This window comes from Capricornis sumatraensis, chromosome 3, assembly GCF_032405125.1.
Source record: "Capricornis sumatraensis isolate serow.1 chromosome 3, serow.2, whole genome shotgun sequence".
In the NCBI taxonomy this organism is placed as follows: domain Eukaryota; kingdom Metazoa; phylum Chordata; class Mammalia; order Artiodactyla; family Bovidae; genus Capricornis; species Capricornis sumatraensis.
The window spans coordinates 70747726-70768985 of NC_091071.1; the positions used below are offsets into that span (position 1 = coordinate 70747726).

Genomic DNA, 21260 nt, shown 5'->3' on the forward strand with positions numbered 1-21260 from the left:
TAACTGGTTTTCTCTTCTTTAATACAAGTAGATATGATTTTAACAGAAACTTTTCAATGTGATTTAAAACTTCTCTAAAAGTCTATAAATCAACTAAAAATACTTTTTTAAAAAAAGAGTCTACAGAACAAAGAAAAGTTTCAATTTTCACTACACTTATTATTTTTTGCTTCCAACTTTCCCAAATAAACAAGGAAGTAGGTCGCAAGAGTGAGACACAACTTAGTGACTGAGCATGCGTTCTTCTTATTCCACCTGGGTCTAAGTCACACTACTCACTCAGTTTTTTGGTTCAACAGTACATATCTCATTTGTCTTCAAGCCATTGAAAATACTTACATTTAACTAAACTTGCACAATTTTTCTAGATTGTTCAGATAATTCTTAAACATGGGGAAAAAGTAGTTTTTAAAAAGGTATAACTCCAGGGGAGGGATCCCAAAGAAAGGCAATGCCAAAGAATGCTCAAACTACTGCACAACTGCATTCATCTCACACACTAGTAAACTAATGCTCAAAATTCCTCAAGCCAGGCTTCAACAGTACGTGAACCATGAACTTCCAGATATTCAAGCTGGATTTAGAAAAGGCAAAGGAGCCAGAGATCAAATTGCCAACATCCGTTGGATAACGAAAAAGCAAGAGAGTTCCAGAAAAACATCTACTTCTGCTTTATTGACTATGCCAAAGCCTTTGATTGTGTGGATCACAACAAACTGTGGAAATTCTGAAAGAGATGGGAATACCAGATCACCTGACCTTCCTCCTGAGAAATCTGTATGCAGGTCAGGAAGCAATGGTTAGAAGTGGACATAGAACAACAGACTGGTTCTAAATCGGGAAAGGAGTATATCAAGGCTGTATATTGTCACCCTGCTTATTTAACTTATATGCAGAGTACATCATGCTAAATGCCAGGTTGGATGTAGCACAAGCTAGAATCAAGATTGCCAAGAGAAATATCAATAACCTCAGATATGCAGATGATACCACCCTTATGGCAGAAAGTGAAGAAGAACTAAAAAGCCTCTTGATGAAAGTGAAAGAGAGTGAAAAAGTTGGCTTAAAACTCAACATTCAGAAAACTAAAATCATAGCATCTGGTCCCATCACTTCATGGCAAATAGATGGGGAAACAGTGGAAACAGTAAGAGACTTTATTTTGGGGGGGCTCCAAAATGATTGCAGATGGTGACTGCAGCCTTGAAATTAAAAGACGCCTGCTCCTTGGAACTAAAGTTATGACCAACCTAGACAGCATACTAAAAAGCAGAGACATTACTTTGCCAACAAAGGTCCGTCTAGTCAAAGCTATGGTTTTTCTAGTAGTCATGTATGGATGTGAGAGTTGGACTATAAATAAAGCTGAGCACCAAAGAATTGATGCTTTTGAACTGTGGTGTTGGAGAAGACTCTTGAGAGTCCTCAGACTGCAAGGAGATCCAACCAGTACATTCTGAAGGAAATCAGTCCTAAATATTCATTGGAAGGACTGATGCTGAAGCTGAAACTGAAACTCCAATCCTTTGGCTACCTGATGCAAAGAACTGACTCATTGGAGAAGACCCAGATGGTGGGAAAGATTGATGGCGGGAGGAGAAGGGGATGTCAGAGGATGAAATGGTTGGATGGCATCACCGACTCAATGGACATGAGTTTGAGTAAACTCTGGGAGTTGGCAATGGACAGGGAGGCCTGGCGTGCTGCAATCCATGGGGTTGCAAAGAGTGGGACATGACTGAGCGACTAGACTCTACTGAACTCCAGAGGATCTTCCAGACCCAGGGATAGAACTTGCATCCCCTGTGTCTCCTGTATTGCAGGTGGACTCTTTACCCTCTGAGCCAGAGGGGAAGCCCCAAGAAAGGGAAGGATTTTTGAATCTAGAAGTAGTGAGTCAAAAGTGATTTTTGGATTGTGACTGGGAATGAGGCAAGGAGAAGAAAAGATGACAGGTAAATAAAACAATTAGGCCTACATACATTTTATTACTTGCCAACTGTGATGATATAAGTTTTATAACTTCTGTAAGTTTAAGGCTGGCATCAAAAGCAAAACAAAACTGTCCAGATACAAAAAGGGAAAGGCCAAGGTTTATAGATAGATAAAAAAGACCTCATTGTGCAAGGAAAACATTTTTAACTGTTTTAGTCTGACGGTGCTCCATTTCCAATTAAAATACTGTTAACAATTTACTTTGCTTTTCAAACACCTGCTCATTCATTCATGCCACCAATTTAAATGAGTTCACCAAACTACTAAATGATAAATTCAGACAAGACACTAACCTTTTTGAGGGCTCCTGTGTGTTTCCAGGCTGACCTATCTTCCTCATTGCATTTAACTGAAAGTGCCACAAGACCTTGTGTATACAGTAGGGTAAAAAGCACCTTCACAATGCAGGTGAAGTGGTCTATGAGAGAAGAGAAGATCATTATTTCTTTGACATCTAGACATCTTATACTCAAGATAACCTCACAAATACATGCCTTTCCTTGCATGTGTAACTGGCTGTTGTTCAACAATAAAATGTGGTATTATATTTGTGACCCAATAGACCTGAAATTATGGAATCAAATTTCCTTTATTCATCTACATAATATACAAAGAAGAGGCTTTTAGCACAGTGGGAAGTGTGTTCTGTTTCAACCTCAGAATAATGCTGTAATCTTGGCAAATCTCCTTACTGCACATCGTGTGCTTAATAACCAGGTCTGGGAGTCCGAGTGTCTAAAACCAACAATTTCCCTGCTTCCAATTTCTTATGAAGAATAGTACAATATAGAACTTCTAAAGTAAAAAAGAAAAGAAAAAAAAACCAATATTTTAAGTACTCTGAATTTTAAAACAATGAAAACTGTTATAATGCAAAAATAGTGGTTACAATATGTAAAATGCCTGGCACACATTAGGTACTTAAAAAAATGGTAGCTTAACCATCATAATGAACATTTATATAAACCTAATGACATACAAAATTTCTTCAAATGTCTCCTTTCAATCTACGTTAACAGTCTCAGCTGGACAGCTGAGCTTCAAAAGATGTGCTTGTGATAACAAAGCTAATAATCACTCACATCTGAACTTGAATACATACAGACCCTTCAGTTATTCCTATTTTACTACTCCTCTAGTAAATGGCTACTACCACTTAACCAGTTGTTAAATTAAGAAACTTGTAGACATCCTTGATACTTCCCTATGTCTTTCTCCCCACAGTAAAACAATCACCAAATCCCATCAATTCTTTCTAAATATCTTTCAAATGAGTCCCAACACCGTGGACCATGCGTCCATCATTTCTTGCCCAGACCTATTAATTTCAGCCTAAATAGTTGTGTCAGGGGTTCCTAAGACCACCTCGAGACTTGACGATTCACTAGGAAGACTCACAAGACACAGCAGACAGTCTTATGAGTTATTACAGCAAAAAATACAAAGGAAAAGAAAAAGGCATATTGGGTGACGTTCAGAGGAAACTTTCAAGAGTCCTTTCCCTGCAGAGTCACACAGGACGTGTTCATCAATGTGCTGTGACAGTATGTCTGAAATAAAAGCCAGCGAATTCATTAAGAGGCTCTGCCCAAGATTTTTTCTGGGAGACGATCACACAGAGGTACCCACGGCCTGGCACATACCTCCCAGGAAGAAAACAAGTACGTTCATCGTAAACTACACTGTCTGTACAGTTTGGGCGTAGAGAACCAGTTTTGTCAGTGGGATGATGGAAACCCTCCTGAAATCAAAGATCCCAGATACCAGTCAAGGGCTGACCTTGGAGGCAGGTCTTCCAAAGGATAGCAGTCAGGCCTTCTCTTTTATGAACTCTTTTCTGCACAGTAGTTTATCTGCATGACCTGCCCCCTGTAATTTTTGTTTGTTTGTTTATTATAGCAAGATGGATCTTTTAAAAAGAAGTATTCAGCATCCTTCCACTGGGTCTCTGTACAAATGAAAACATTCCCTCTTTGGAGCCCAGCTAACTCTTCAGTTAGTCAGATGACACCTTAAAACCATGTCCTAAGGAAGAATCTTGCCTGATTTTAAATTTGTGTGTGTTTCTGTGTATGTGTGCAGTGTGCCTGCACACATAGGCATACATACACACACATGCTGTCTCTTACCAATATTGATGGGTTGGGGTGGGAACTGGATATAAGCTGAGCCCGTCAGAGTACCTATTTGGGATTTTTAAACTGGAGGTAAAGGGAAGGTGTAAAGATGTGAGTCTGGAAATATCAGGCATCATGTTCCTAGTCTATGGCAGAGACTGTCTAAGGCCAAAGTGAATGAAGCAGAGCCACAGAGTTGGAAGGATAGATCCAAGATGGCAAGAACTCTGCCAGCATCTGAAGCCCTTGTTCTGATCATCCTTAGGATTCTAATTCCTATAGTATGGTTGAAAAGTGAAAGTGAAGTCGCTCAGTCATGTCCGACTCTTTGCGGCCCTGTGGACTGTAGCCCACCAGGCTCCACTGTCCATGGGATTCTCCAGGCAAGAATACTGGAGTGGGTTGCCATTTCCTTCTCCAGGGGATCTTCCCAACCCAGGGATCGAACCCAGGTCTCCCGCATTGCAGGTAGATGCTTTAACTACCTGCAATGTATGTAAGGAAGTAGCAGCAGTATGTAAGGAAGTTGGTAGTATGGTTATGTGAGTCCATTCATGCCCTCTTTGTGCTTATAAGCTAGCTCTAAATGGATTTCTAAACACCCCAATACCTAGGTAGCTAACACATGCCAGGTTACAGACAATAAGGACTTCAGGTCTGGACAGTGCGAGAGACAGATGGCCATATGTATGTTCAGCATGTGATGTGACCAACAGGAGGAGAACTGTCAACTGCCCAGTGTAACTAGACTGTAAGAAGTGATCCATCAGAGATGAAGCTAGAAATGTAACCTGTATGCTGAAGATTGGTTGTAAACTGAAGGCTACCTGTCTGAATGCAACCTGCAGAGATGTTTATCTTGCTTTGTTTTTAGTTACTGACATTTAAACTTGGACACTTCTTGTAAAAGTCCAAATTTCCACTTACAGGAAGATCTGACAGTATTGGGCCCACATTCTTACATGCCGACGATTATCTGGTGCTGAATAGTAACTGCCCTCTTTGGCCAAGCATACTTGCCACAGTCCCCAATCCCCAATTATATCAAACCAAAGACATCATTGTTAACAATGGATTTTGGCTATGAAGCCTAAATTGTTTAGGTTTAAATTCTGACTCTTCTGATCTTAGGCAAGTTAGTTAAACACTCTGCTTTTTCATTGTTAAAGTAGGTGGATAAAAACACCTACTTTAAAGGGGTTAAGTGAAATGATGATTCAGCTTAAAATAGTGGATTGGCAATGGCAATAAGTAAATATCTGTTGTTATTATTATTACTATCTATGTTACTTGTTTCATATCTGTAAGTTTTTGATCTACAGAACTTAGACTGGGCAATGAAAAGTAATTTTAAGCAGTACAATGATAATATTAGATTTGAATTTTAAAATACTCACTGCTGCTTCTTAGGAGAAAGGCACTAAAAGAAGACTAGAGGCAAGAATACCTATTAGCAGATAGCAAAAGCAGTCTAGCACATGTCAAATTAGAGCCCCTGATGAAAAAGAATGGGCTGATGAAAAGAATGGGCTGAATTAGAGAAATATTTAAATGACAAAAATTATAGAATTTGGTAGAGCTTTTGAGGTAGAAAATGATAGTCTCTCATTCTACAAAGGGTAAATATCAACAGTAGCAGTATTGACTAAAATAGAAAATGGAGGAAGAGAGCAAGCATGGATGGGAAGAAGATGAATTAATGTTATATATGTTGAGTTTGAGGAATATGTAACATTATGTGTACAAGTGTGTAAGTCTGCAGCTCACTGGGGAGCTGTAGACTGGCAGGAGATATTTGGAATCATCAAAAAATAGGAAAGAATGGTATCATCAAAATTTTAAAAATTCATAATGATTAAATGTTTTAATAGAAAGATAAAAATAACAGAATTTGTCTACTAAGCACAAACAAAATGATTTTAACCAGGAAGTCAAGTATACTGCCTAGAAACACTACTCATATATAGTTTCTTCTCATTATAAACTACAGAAATTAATTTTTAATTTAAAAGAAATGATGTACTTAAAGAAACAACAGCCACTTTCAGCATAATTTTAGCTTTTTGTTACAGCAAAGTACCATTTTTTAAGTTATTTTGTCTACCTTGATTATCATCATATCTAAAATATTTAAAATGGCAGTTTAAAGTTACAGATTAAACTTAAATTATCACGTTCACTCATTTATTTAAGACATATTTATTTACTGAATACTTGCCATGTGTGAAATCAACATCTTTTAGAGACTCAGGAAAAAAACAAAGGAATCACCCATTTGAGGTGTATATTAAGTCAACAGGTTATTATCTTCCAAAGTTAAAACAGAGAGCAAAGCCCTTCAAACATAATAACCAAAATTTAAAATGGAGGAAAAAAGAACTGGACATCTATTCTCAATGTCTTTTTTTTTAGAAAAACAAAAATCCACTATCAAACCACCTGACGGTAAACAAACGAAGATTGATATTAATTTAAAATGTGTTAAAAGCAAACAGAGTTTAAACAACGGTACATATTTTAAGTTTTATAGTGTTACTGCATGACAGGAAAAAGGGAAGAGGTTGGGGAGACAAGGCACTTTCAAGGGTTCAATAATTAAAGTTGACCCTACTGATCACATTGAGATAAGTTTGGTAAGGTAGAAATGTAAGCCTGAAGCTCTTTAAAAAGTGAATTTTTCCTTAGAATCACAAATGAAAATGAATTCTTTACTTAAATTGGTGTGAGACTTGAACTACTAAGTAGCTGCCACATCTATCTCATCACACTATTTCAGAAGATGAAGTCATCATTTTGTTATCAGCATGCAATTCATCACTGTTAAAAAAAAAATGGAAACATACAAGTATATTTTTTTTCTTTTGGCTACACCACGGTGTCCTAGTGTCTCACCAAGGAATCAAACCCATGCCTCCTGTAGTGGAAGCACGAGTTTCCTAACCATGGTCTCGCCAGGGAAGGCAATAAAGCAACTTTTTAAATAGACATCACATGTAAATCTTTATCCATATTTCTGATTTTTTTCATCAAGATAAAGATCCTGAAACAGTAATATAGTTCAAAGAATACTGACATTAAGCTGAAATGACAGCTTGACTCTGGAATGATACAAAGAAAATATGAGTACATCAGATTTTCTTCAGTGGGTAAGGCAAAAATACACAAGAAATTTTTAAAAATCTGACAACTAAATATTTAATGAGTATGCACTCTATCCAACGATATTTGCGCTGTGTTTTGCAAAAGTAATCCAGGGAATCTATATCCTCCTGGAAAGGTACAGTTATTCAGCTAACACCCATTTATCTACTGGCTTGCCTACAAGTACCAGGCTTAGGGTAGGTGATAAACAAAAAGACAAAGAGGACTGCGATGTTTGCAAAAGTTTCTTTCCATAAACTGTTTTAGAGTTAAGGTGATACCAAATGCTCCAAGCTTCTTTAAGGACAAGGTAGAGTATATATAAAATAATAAAACACAAATGTGAAAAACCATAGAAGTAATAAACACGACGTAATGAAGACAGTATCAGACACTTATTCTTCTCCTAAAATTATTATGAATATTTTTGGTAAAGAAAATTATACTCTTCCATAAAGCATTTTGCACATATCCATGAAAATATCAAATCTTCTTAGTCTTCCATTTTATGATCTGAGTTACTAATGTGCTCTGATCCTCTTCAAAATGTCTAGTCTACAACAAAAAACAATTTGTGATGTGGTTTTCCATGTGATAAGCTTCAGCCTATTTTCCCTCTGACGAGTAATGAACACAAACAGCTTAATAAGACTCTCCTTGCCTTAATCAACACAGAACTGGGAAAAGATCCCACATCCATCTAACAATGAATAAGGCAGTTAATGCTGCTCCCTTGGGTATACTTCAGGGCAATTGAGGTTTAGGTTTAATAAACTGCCAACGTTACTAAAGAACATTATACAGAAGTGATCACAATTTAAGATAAAAAGATTTCAACTAAAGCAACAGCTTTCTTCAATTTCAAGAGAAAATAAGCAATTTACCAAAAAATCAGATAACTGGATATTCAACACCTTCATTCCACATTATTGAGTACATTATGCATCAGGTAGGCACAAGGGACACACAAAACGGTGCCAGTCCTGGAGGAACTGATAGTCTCGAGAGAGTAGTATTGAAGAAAATCTACTATTATGACAAAGAGACAAGTACTGAAACAGAACTATGAACAAGCTATTTGAGAAAGGGGAAAAGGGACAGCCAAGAAAATGGCTTCCCAGTAAAGGAGCACCAGGTGTTATCAAGTGCATAAGGGAGAAATGGCAAACATTTAAATATGCTCAAAACCTGCTCAAAAAAAAAAAAAAGAACTCTGAATTATATCCACATACAGCCTCTATTCTCTCCCCACATTCACTCTTGATAACTCTCTACTCACTATTGCTGTTCTCTCATCTCCCTCTCATTCCTCATCCCATTAAAATCTGTATCTGATTCTACAACTACTCAAAAGCAATTTTCTTACTGCCATTCCTTATTACAGAACTTTTTATTTGCTTTATGACCAAGAGTTCTGAGGAGAATTTATAAATAACTCAGTTTTAGAGGTCAAGATTCATTTGAAAATATGGTAGGAGCTATGGAACTTCTCATAAAAAAATGTACATATACATAGAAAATTTTTTTACATTATTTAAAGAGATTCATGAATTCCTTGAAAGCCACTGTGCTGTGCTTAGTCACTCAGTCGTGTCTGACTCTTTGCAACCCCATGGACTATAACCCACCAGGCTCCTCTGCCCATGGGGATTCTCGAGGCAAGAATACTGGAGTGGGTTGCCATTTCCTCCTCCAGGGGATCTTCCCAACCCAGGGATCAACCCAGGTCTCCCACATCACAGGCGGACTCTTTACCACCTGAGCCACCAGGGAAGCCCACTAGGCCAGCAGGGAGTTCCAAATTAAGCTCTTTTAATAATGTAAGGAAGGATGTGGAAAAACGAATAAAAGCCCCGACAGTCTTTGTCTTGAATCCATTCAAAAAACACTTTTTAAACATTCTAGGCCACCAAAGCTATTTTGATACATTTGAAATGAGGAAAAGGGACATTTCAAAAACAGTGAAATTACCTGAAAGAAATCTTTATTTCTGTGTGCAAGCTATAGATTAACTGCTTAAAAATAATGTCAAGTATGTTTTTAAGGTATGTATAGCAACGATAAAGTTGCCTCTTCAGTACAGTAAGTTCAAGGAATATGGAAGTAGAAAAATCATGTGAATGTGATATTCTGAGTCACTATAGAAGTCTGTGATCAAAACAAAAAGCTACCTTAATAATCTTTACTAGAATGGTTTCCAGGAAGTCTAGAAACACAACTAATTTCAGCACTCCAATAAACATTCTCCAATACTCTGGAGTTCAAAATACTTTCCTAATATGAGGTAGAATTAGTCTTCAATTAAGTATAGAGATTCTATTTAATCAAATATTAGCCTATTTTAATAAAAATTAATTTTCAACTCTACTTGTCTAGGGTAAAAGCATTCTAAACTTACAAGGAGTTTTTCCATATTTTCAATAATTGTGCACATCACCTAATGGTGAGTGTTTTATTTAAATGCATGTTCTTTCCAATGAATGCCTAAACCACAGATTAAAATGCCTTGGTTTGAAGAAGCTACCAAAGATTGCTGGGGTCATATCATCAGGACACAAGCCAACTAAAAACCAAACACAAGTGTTTAAACAGTTATTATTCTACACAAGAACTAAAAGACATCTCTAAATGTCTTTTGTCATTTGCTAAAATTCAGTAGTTCATAATAATTACAAAAAACAAAAAAGCAATCACCTTTGGAGGATGCTAAGAAAGGAAAAAAAAACCTACTTATTTTTCTGAAAACTGGTAAACAAATCTAGCATTTAAACTGGTTTTCCTGCCCAGAAATAAACCCACATGTATATGGTCAATTAACTTATGACAAAGGAGGCAAGAATATAAGACTGGGGAAAAAACAGCTTCTTTTAACAAACAGTGCTAGGAAAACTGAACAGCTACATGCCAAAGTATTAAAGTGGACCACCTTCTCAGACCATATACAAAAATAAACTTGAAAATGGATTAAAGATTTAAATGTAAGACCTGAAACCATAAAACTTCTAGAAGAAAATGAAGGCAAGTACACTCTTTGATATCACTCTTAGCGATTTTTTTTTGGATATGTCTTTTTGGGCAAGGGAAACAAAAGCAAAAATAAATACGACTCCATCAAACTAAAAAGCTTTTGCACAGCAAGGAAATTACCAATAAAACAAAAAAGGTAGCCTACTGAATGAAAGAAGATATCTGCAAATAATATATCCAGAAAGGTTTAATATCTGAAATATATTAAAAACTCTAGAACTCATGCAACCAGGGAGCAATAATTATGAATGCTATCAATATCATACTAGTAAAAATTAATATGTAAAAATTAATAGTGTGATATTAACACTAATTAAAAATAATCAGTCATCACATTTTTAATAACTCTATGATACTCGTATATCAAAATATCTATGCATGTAGATAGGTAAAGACATTAAAGCTGACAGTTTGCTCTATTTTTCACATTTTTGTACTATCATTTTAATCTCTTAAAGATTTTCAGTGACTCCCCCATATCTTTACCTAAATATTGACTAAAGAGCTAAAAACAGACCCACAAGGGAAAAAAATTCTTTATTTCACTCTCATCTTTAGAAATACATGATTCAATGCTATTTATCTCAGAACATTTCCATCAGACTGAACATTATATTTATGCCTGTAATTTTTAGAATATTCATTATATATACAATATAATCTAAGAATGTAAATTGTAAAGACATACCTTTGTGTAAGGGTTGAGGCATCATTAAGATCTGGATGAGCAAAAGGGATGTAACATCATGATAAAGAATTGGAACCTCAGGCTGTTGTTCCTCATTTCCCAGTCTAAAAGAAAAATGCATAATCACTTTAGACAGTATTGTATTTTCTAACTCACTTTATATTTCACATATATGTGTATGGAACACAAACCAAACTTTCGTAAGCAACCAAGAAATCTCAAAAGAAAAAGTTAGGACCACATTTTTGCCTAAAAATATAATATTCTAGGCTCACATATTTCTTTGATTCTGCCTAATAGGAAAAAATTACCTAGAAACTTTATTAGGTCTTACTAACTTAAACAATTGGGACACATTAACTTGACTGTGAATTTTTCTGATCTCTCAGATTACAGAAATCAAAGTATTAAATGGAATTGAAGAGAATTAGCTTCACTACAAATGGGGTGGCACTTAGGATACTTGCTATCACCAACTTCATATTAAAGAATAAATATTTGCATTACAAAAAAAATCTATTCACAAACAAGTTACATTGAAAAGGCATGGTTAATATCTCTTGTTAAAAGTTGTTTCAACTTTAGGACTAATATAAAATTCAAAGAAAATCTTTTAACATTTTCAAAGTTTAAAAAAGATATAATAACCAAAGCAGAACTTAAAATACACTATTAAAGACAAAACAGTAAACCGAAGTGTTGGAGAAGACTCTTGAGAGTCCCTTGGACTGCAAGGAGATCCAACCAGTCCATTCTGAAGGAGATCGGCCCTGGGATTTCTTTGGAGGGAATGATGCTGAAGCTGAAACTCCAGTACTTTGGCCACCTCATGCGAAGAGTTGACTCATGAGAAAAGACTCTGATGCTGGGAGGGATTGGGGGCAGGAGGAAAAGGGGACAACAGAGGATGAGATGGCTGGATGGCATCACCGACTCGATGGACGTGAGTCTGAGTGAACTCCGGGAGTTGGTGATGGACAGGGAGGCCTGGCGTGCTGCGATTCATGGGGTCACAAAGAGTCGGACACGACTGAGCGACTGAACTGAACTGAACTGAAGGTATGTATAGTACCATAAAACACACAGAATATATTATAGAGTAGCTCTTTTCATTCTAAAAGAATTAAAATTCCTTTAGAAACTTAAATATTTTGATCACAGGTTTAATTTTTCATGTCAGAGAACAAAAGTAAATCTTAAGCATTCAGAATCAGCTAAATTCTGAAGCTACAGGTCAGACTAGATTTGGGATAAATAAAAACCGAAATCTTTTATAAGGCTTCGTCATTCAACAAAACAGCGATTACTTAATTGTTGGCCAGGCATTGGATACATGTGAGTAAACCATCCCTGCTTCTATGATGCTTATGGAACTGCCAAAGGAAGACAGCTCTTTGAATATCTCCATTCTCTACAAATATCTCTTTAATACTTGTCTTTCTCTCCAAAGATAAAACTTCCATTAATGCTATGAATCCTATTATTGTCTCTTAAGTCTCCCTGGTATCTCTTCTTTACAAGCCCAAAGTTCTTGAGAAGAAAAAAATTTAGGGGTCACCACTTCCTCACCGATTATTCAAATTCCCTCAGAAATGGTTTACCACTGATTACACAAGTGGTAACATAAAGTACAGATTCTGTATTTCTGTAAATTAGGAGTAAAATAAATTAGGCATATCATTTCAAAAATTTTAATGAAGTGGGAATTTGGTTGTCATGTGTTATTTTTAAAAAGCAGATTCTAAAACTAGTGTGTTTCTAGCTAATAAATCATAAAGCAGGTTTTTGTGTTGTTTTTTTTTAAACCACTATTCTGTAGCACCTAATGAAGGCAAGACTGATCATAGGTTTCAAACATCATCAGGCGAAAAGCTGTGGGGAACTTTACAATGAAGGAATAAGTCTAAGGTTACTTGAACCCTTTGATCAATTATGACATGAAAAGAACAACCAGCCATCATGTGCCTCTGAATGTTTTATCTATATAAAAACCAATGAAATTCTTTAAAAGATTTTCTCACTTAGTAGGAATTTTTATGCAAATTTAATAGAAAGTATAATAGTATAAATAGTAATAATAATAAGTAGTATATAAATGGTATAAAAGTATAATAAACTGTTTTCAATTTTTATCATGTATTTTTGTCTCATAAGGAAAATTCACATATTAAAAAGAACTTTAATCTTATTTTTATACTTAATCATTTTCAAAAAAGTTTTGACTGAATTTAATCTTTCAATAATACTTACTGTGAACTCATCTCTTCTAGTAACTGTGTGAGCTTTCTCCAAGGATTATACTCAGAATCAATGCTGTAAAGTCGCATATGCAAGGCTAATACATGGAACAGCTGATCTAAATAAATTGAAGGAAAACTAATTAGAAAGTTCACACAATTTGTCCAGAACAATATTCAGGCAAAATTTCTAGTAATTTTTAAAGAAATGTTTCCTTTCCTTATAATTCACCAAGTATAAGTACCAACAACTTCATGCTCTCTTTTAAGGTAAACTCTGAGGAGTTCCCTGATTGTTCAGTTGGTAAAAAATCCACCTGCAACGCAGGAGACCCTGGTTCGATTTCTGGGTCAGGAAGATCCCCTGGAGAAGGGATAGGCTACCCACTCTAGTATTCTTGGGCTTCCCTTGTGGCTCAGCTGGTAAAGAATCCTCCTGGAATGCAAGGGACTTGGGTTCGATCCCCGGGTTGGGAAGATCCCCTGGAGAAAGGAAAGGCTACACATTCCAGTATTCTGGCCTGGAGAACTCCATGGACTGTATAGTCTATATGGTCACAAAGAGCCGGACACAACTTTCACTGAGATACATATCCAAATAAATTCAGCACTTGGACTGTTCTTTTATGCTCAATCTTAATACAGAAGTGGTTTGTTTTCCTCATCTTCTGTCAGAGATCTACCTTTCCTTGGCTTTATGCCTTGATCTTGGTAACCTGCAGTTTTCACTGTTGTGATCTCCTAACCAAAATTCACTATTATCTTCAATACCCTTCTCTGAGTAATATGGAGAATAGCATCCATATAAACCACTGTTAGGTGAAGTTCTTCCTTTACCTAATTTTTTTCTCCTAAATATTCTTTGGATTTAATTGTGATTTCATCTTTAGACTCAACATGAAGAAAAAAATAATGGAACTGAGAATATTATTTAGAAAAACTATTCTGCTATTTTCATTTCTTCTATCTGACAGTAATCTATGACAGATACCATGACAATAATCTACCAGTCTCAACTTTTGACAAAATTCTGCTACAACATTTAGAAAAAGAATTGCTTAAAATTTTTAAAGTATTTGGGAAAAAAAATTAAAATTTTGCTTTCATATCACATGTCCTTTTCCTGGTATAAATGACAAGGACTGGACTAAATTACTCTCTTAAATACTCAAAATATTTGAATTAAAATAAATCAACAGTCCCTTTCTAGAAAGTCAGATAATACTTTTTGACATATGATTAGAATTAATTCCTAAAGCCAGAAACAAAAAAGCCAAATGACATAAACATACTGCTGTCACTTACTCTCTGAATTAAAATACTCAAAACTAAACAACATTTTGTATCTCTGAGCAAGTGACTTAGAAATTAGCTATACTTTAGAATAACTTGAGATCCATCCATGTAAGTATTAGTAATATTAGTGGTGGTAGTAGTTTGAAGAAATCATCTGTAAGACATGAGAGCTATAAGATGAACAAAATAAACGTTCCACTCTGCGGGGCACTGTAGTAGAAACGGGAGGTGGGGGAGGAGCTGAACCTAACACTGTACCTACAACTGTTTCAATCTAATCTCTGTATAACAAACAGAAGAGTTTAAACACCTTACTCTTATTCATCTTCTGCCTATAGGTCAATGTATAGTCTAAATCTTCTCATAAAATTTCGTCATCCTATTATGATTAAGACTAGCTGAGTATTTATTAGTGCCAAGCACTATTTAAATCACCTACATAGATTTATCCCAATTTATTTTCACAAAAACTCTAAGGTAGATAATACAGTTATCCCCTGTTTTGAGACAAGTTTCCCAAATTTTCAGTTTTTCTAGTAACCTGGTTCCATCAGTAATAATAAGAACAACAGACATTTTCAGCAGTGAAATAATATGATAAAGATATACTGCTTATTCTCATTTTATTTCAACTCAATTTTACATAAGACTTTTATGAAGTATATATATATAATTCATCATTTTTTTTTAAAAGTGTCTAAAACCAAGAAGTGTTTTTTAAAAAAATCCTCTACCTGCCAAGTGGGGAGTTCTGCATTCTTAAATACGTTTTTTAAGTGAATAAAAGGTCTCTTTTTACTATCTCTTTTCAAGACAAAAATCAATTAACTTGACGCCTTGATTTAATCAAAAACATAGACATGGCAATTTTACTAACCTGTTTTACACTGAAACCATGGCCAGCATAAAAGTAATGTTGCAAATGTCTAATTTCCTAGACTTTATCATAATTAAAAAATACAAATGTTAGAAGAAAACTTTTCATTTTCTTATATTCCCTTATTGTACAGATAAGGAAGTAGGCCCAGAGAAAGGAAGTACCTTGCCATGTCACCCTAAATATTTATTAGCGAAGCTAAGAACAGAATTCAAGATTCCTGATGACAGCGACAGTCACTCAGTCGTGTGACTTTGCCACACGTCTTTGCCACGCATGGAACAGCCCGCCAGGCTCCTCTCTTCATGGGACTTGTAGCCTGATAGGCTCCTCTGTCCAGTGGGATTCCCCACTGGAGTGGGTTCCCATTCCCTTCTTCAGGGGATCTTCCCAACACAGGGATCAAACCTGGGTTTCCCACATTCTCGGCAGATTCTTTATCATATGAGCCACCAGGGAATCCGAGTTCAAGATTTCCTATTTCTTAGTTTTTTCTACCACTTCAGTTCTCCTTGAGGTTTTAATGATTACTTCGTTGGCAAAGTAATGTCTCTGCTTTTTAATATGCTATCTAGGTTGGTCATAACCAAGGAGTAAGCGTCTTTTAATTTCATGGCTGCAATCACCATCTGAAGTGATTTTGGAGCCTAAAAAAATAAAGTCTGACACTGTTTCCACTGTTTCCCCATCTATTTCCCATGAAGTGATGGGACCAGATGCCATGATCTTCATTTTCTGAATGTTGAGCTTTAAGCCAACATTTTCACTCTCCTCTTTTACTTTCATCAAGAGGCTTTTTAGTTCCTCTTCACTTTCTGCCATAAGGGTGGTGTCATCTGCATATCTGAGGTTATTGTTATTTCTCCCAACAATCTTGATTCCAGCTTCTGCTTCTTCCAGCCTAGTCAAGGCTATGGTTTTTCTAGTGGTCATGTATGGATGTGAGAGTTGGACTATGAAGAAAGCTGAGCGCCGAAGAATTGATGCTTTTGAACTGTGGTGTTGGAGAAGACTCTTGCGAGTCCCTTGGACTGCAAGGAGATCCAACCTGTCCATCCTAAAGGAGACCAGTCCTGGGTGTTCACTGGAAGGACTGATGCTGAGGCTGAAACTCCAATACTATGGCCACCTCATGCAAATAGCTGGCTCATTGGAAAAGACCCTCATGCTGGGAGGGATTGAGGGCAGGAGGAGAAGGAGATGACAAAGGATGAGATGGCTGGATGGCATCACCAACTCGATGCACATGAGTTTGGGTGAACTCCAGGAGCTGGTGATGGACAGGGAGGCCTGGTATGCTGTGATTCATGGGGTCGCAAAGAGTCGGACATGACTGAGCGACTGAACTGAAGTTAACTGTGATTTCAATAAACAGGCAACACCGTCCAGTAGGACTAAGGAAGTCCTAGATTTGAATTCAAGCTCTGTACTGGCCATGTGTCCTTGGGCAAATTATCCTAGTTTTATTATCTGTAAACTGAGGATAAGTCCAACTCTCTGGGCTGTTTTATGTGATGAGTAATTATAGTAGGAACACATATCTGTAGTGTGCAGATAGTGTGCTTAAATACATGTACATACACATATGGTTTCTATGGATAAATTCCAAATAATAAATTTAATATTTATAAACTTGAGATAATACAGCCAAAATTAGAGATTACAACTACATAAGAAACATTAGATCTCCACATAAAAATACCACTCTACATAAATATTAACATATATTTTTAACCTTCATCTCTCTCCTCTCCTGAACTTTTGGTACTATGCTTCTTTGGTTCTCGCCCAGCTTCTTCTCAGTCACCTATAAGTGTTCTTCTCTGCTGAGCCCTAAAAGGTAGCATTCTCCATAAGAAAGGAAAAGGATCTCTTCTTAGCCTTCTTTCCCTCTCATTCTCCATACACTACTTCATTTAAGCTCAACTTCCACTTCTACCTGCAAGTTTACAATTCACAGATTTCTGTAGCACTTCTGATGTTTGACAGGCACCACAAAAATCTATATATGCAAAACTAAACTGATTATATAGCCCAGCCTAGCTCTGATATTCATTTCCTCTTACAATTCCATTTGAGTGAATGACATCACTGCCCATGCAAACATCCAAGGAAAAACTTGGCCTATTGATTTAATTACTAAACCAATTAATCCTATTGGTTCTGCCTCCTATGACCCATCCTCTTTTACTCCACTCTACCCCCTGTATCATTTCTCAAGTAGATAACGAAGTCCTCATTTAGCTTTAAGTCTTTTGTTTAAACCACTTCCAATTCCTATAAGCAATAAATCTATTCATATTGTCTCATAATTGGTTGATGAACCACTGAACTAAGAGTCATAGAAAGCCCTTAAAAGTCACTGAAAGAGAGATAAGCCCTAATTCTTTTTCAGGTTTATTACTTAAACTTCTTTCCTCCCTTCCTTTAGCAAGTATTTCCCCGCGTGTCTTTGCAAGGTGTCCTCTCAGCCGAGAATGGCATCTCCTGTTCTCCAAGCAAACCTGCTTCATCTTTCCAGAGGCGGTTCAAGCACTCCTCTGCAAAGTCTTCCCTAATACATACCTGAGACAGATGTGATCGTCCCTTGCTTTAAGCATTCTCTACACTTGAATTACCTCTATTTTAGCACTTCTAATACAGCCTTGTAATTATTTTTTCACATTTTCCTCTCCTACTAGACAGTGAAATTTCCCTAAAAAAGATAACTACTTCTTTTCCTCTTTGTACTTTCCAGGCTAGCACAGTGTTTGACATTTAACAGGATTTTTTAAGTACACTGAATATTTCACGAATTTGTCAATAATCTTTGTTTTTAAAAATCACACAATATAAGCATAATATTCATGATGGACTTATGCTCTTCCTTTTCTGCTGTAATGACACACTGACTTACTAACCAAGAGGAGGCCAATTCACCAGCCCTAATTTCACTTCCTCAAAGAAGTGACCTCTCAACTCTGACTACTAAAGCAGTGGTTGACTTACTTGCTCCCACTAGTTCCTTCCCAATGCTGGTTGCTGTGACAACTCACCTGGGAAAATGAACTCTATTTTCTGCAACACCTAATCAAATTCTTTACAACTGGGACAAGTCTAAGGTATTGAAATGTATTTAATCACAAGAGAAACATATCATTACTAAAACAGGAAACACCACTGAAAGACTAGTTTGTCCTTGGAAAAAACCAAAGACTAATTATAAGAACTCTCAGCTGGAACAAAAGGTAAGATTTAGCAATCTGTTCTATCTTTAAAAATTATAATACCAAAAAATCTACAAATTAAAAATATAACTCCAACTTTACTGTAAAATTAGACCTTCACATGTATGGCTAAGAATACCACACATACACACAAGACACCATAAACAATTTTTATGACTTGAGAAGTATCCAGTTAAGGAAACTGAACACAAAGAGCTCAGCACCAGCTTGGAAATTCTGTGTGTTTGTCAGTTATTTCTAAACACCTGAGAATTCTAAACTGGCAGATTATTTCTTAGTATAACTCACATTAGTCATGAAGACAGTTCAGTTCAGTCGCTCAGTCGTGTCCAATTCTTTGCAACCCCATGGATTGCAGCATGCCAGGCCACCCAGTCCATCACCAACTCACGGAGTTTACTCAAACTCATGTCCATTGAGTCGGTGGTGCCATCCAACCATCTCATCCTCTGTAGTCCCCTTCTCCTCCCACCTTCAATCTTTGCAAGCATCAGGGTCTTTTCACATGAGTCAGCTCTTCGCATCAGGTGGCCAAAGTAATGGAGTTTCAGCTTCAGCATCAGTCCTTCCAGTGAATATTCAGGACTGATTTCCTTTAGGATTAACTGGCTGGATCTCCTGCTGTCCAAGGGACTCTCAAGAGTCTTCTCCAACACATTTCAAAAGGATCAATTCTTCAGCACTCAGTGTTCCTTATAGTCCCACCTCTCACATCCATACAACTGGGACAAGTCTAAGATATTGAAATGTATTTAATCACAAGAGAAACATATCATTACTAAAACAGGAAACACCAGTGAAAGACTAGTTTGTCCTTGGAAAAAACCAAAGACTTAATTATAAGAACTCTCAGCTGGAACAAAAGGTAAGAAAACTACTGGAAAAACTGTAGCTTTGACTAGACGGACCTTTGTTGGCAAAGTAATGTCTCTGCTTTTTAATATGCTGTCTAGGTTGGACATAAATTTTCTTCCAAGGAACAAGCATCTTTTAATTTCATGGCTGCAGTCACCATCTGCAGTGATTTTGGAGCCCCCCAAAATAAAGTCCCAGCTCTTGTCTCAATGATAAGTGTTGACTTCCAAATTTTTAAAATTAAAATCAAGACAAGAACAATGTATTTAATACCTAGAAGGGGGGGCATGTCTGCAAAAGACTAGTCAAGTGCAGTAGTGTGAAGGCCTTTGACTGTGTGGATCACAATAAACTGTGGAAAATTCTGAAAGAGATAGGAATACCAGACCACCTGACCTGCCTCTTGAGAAACCTATATGAAGTCAGGAAGCAACAGTTAGAACTGGACATGGAACAACAGACTGGTTCCAAATAGGAAAAGCAGTACATCAAGGCTGTATATTGTCACCCTGCTTATTTAACTTCTATGCAGAATACATCATGAGAAATGCTGGGCTGGAGGAAGCACAGGCTGGAATCAAGATTGCTGGGAGAAATGTCAATAACCTCAGATATGCAGGTGACACCACCCTTATGGCATAATGTGAAGAAGAACTAAAGAGCCTCTTGATGAAAGTGAAAGAGGAGAGTGAAAAAGTTGGCTTCAGGCTCAACATTCAGAAAAACGAAGATCATGGCATCCAGTCCCATCACTTAATGGGAAATAGAAGGGGAAACAGTGGAAACAGTGACTTTATTTTGGGGGGCTCCAAAATCACTGCAGATGGTGACTGCAGCCATGAAATTAAAAGATGCTTACTCCTTGGAAGGGAAGTTATGGCCAACCTAGACAGCATATTGAAAAGCAGAGACATTTACTTTGTCAATCAAAGGTCCGTCTAGTCAAGACTATGGTTTTTCCAGTGATCATGTATGGATGTGAGAGTTGGACTATAAAGAACACTGAGCACCGAAGAATTAATGCTTTTGAACTGTGGTGTTGGAGAAGACTCTTGAGTCCCTTGGACTACAAGGAGATCTAACCAGTCCATCCTAAAGGAAATCAGTCCTGAATATTCACTGGAAGGACTGATGCTGAAGCTGAAACTCCAATATTTTGGCCACCTGATGCGAAGAGCTGACTCATGTGAAAAGACCCTGATGCTGGGAAAGATTGAGAGCAGGAGGAGAACAGGATGACAGAGAATGAGATGGTTGGATGGCATCACCGACTCAATGGACATGGGTTTGGGTGAACTCTGGGAGTTGGTGATGGACAGGGAGGCCTGGCGTGCTGCAGTTGGTGGGGTTGCAAAGAGTCAGACTCGACTGAGTGACTGAACCGAACTGAATAAAAAAAATTTCAACTAGCCAAATAACTCTAAATTACCATGAAAAAATAAATCTCAGTTTCTCTGTAACTGAATAATCAAAGTGAAGAAATGGTTCTGACCCATTTATCCTGGGGTGAATATAATTGGTGTTGCTATATGCCTCATACAAGAGTCAGATTTCCTTGGTTCCTTTACACAGTCCTAAGAAATTACCCGTGGAAAGATGGAGAGAACTTCCAGGAGAGGTCTGGGAATGACTGTAAGACGAAGATCTGTAGCTCTGATTCCTTAGAAACAGGCAATTCATGCCACTGAGTAACAGGAGCTGACTCAGCTTTTCCCACCCCACCGCTCACCAATTCAGGCAAGGCAGACAGGGAATAAAGTATCAGTTATGTTAGGAATTTTAAAGCATTGAGAAAAAAAT

The 21260-nt window shown here is 36.9% G+C and overlaps 1 protein-coding gene across 1 annotated transcript in view; it reads right to left on the reverse strand.

Moving 5' to 3' along the window:
* The window catches only part of UBR3 (ubiquitin protein ligase E3 component n-recognin 3), a 196147-nt gene that overhangs the window by 13391 nt on the left and 161496 nt on the right, over window positions 1-21260 (reverse strand). Inside the window, exons 31-33 of the mRNA XM_068967177.1 lie at window positions 13219-13324; window positions 10969-11072; window positions 2289-2413 (exon numbers count right to left, since the gene is read on the reverse strand). Of these exons, the coding sequence (XP_068823278.1) occupies window positions 2289-2413; window positions 10969-11072; window positions 13219-13324 (335 nt within the window). The remainder of the gene's footprint in view (window positions 1-2288; window positions 2414-10968; window positions 11073-13218; window positions 13325-21260) is intronic.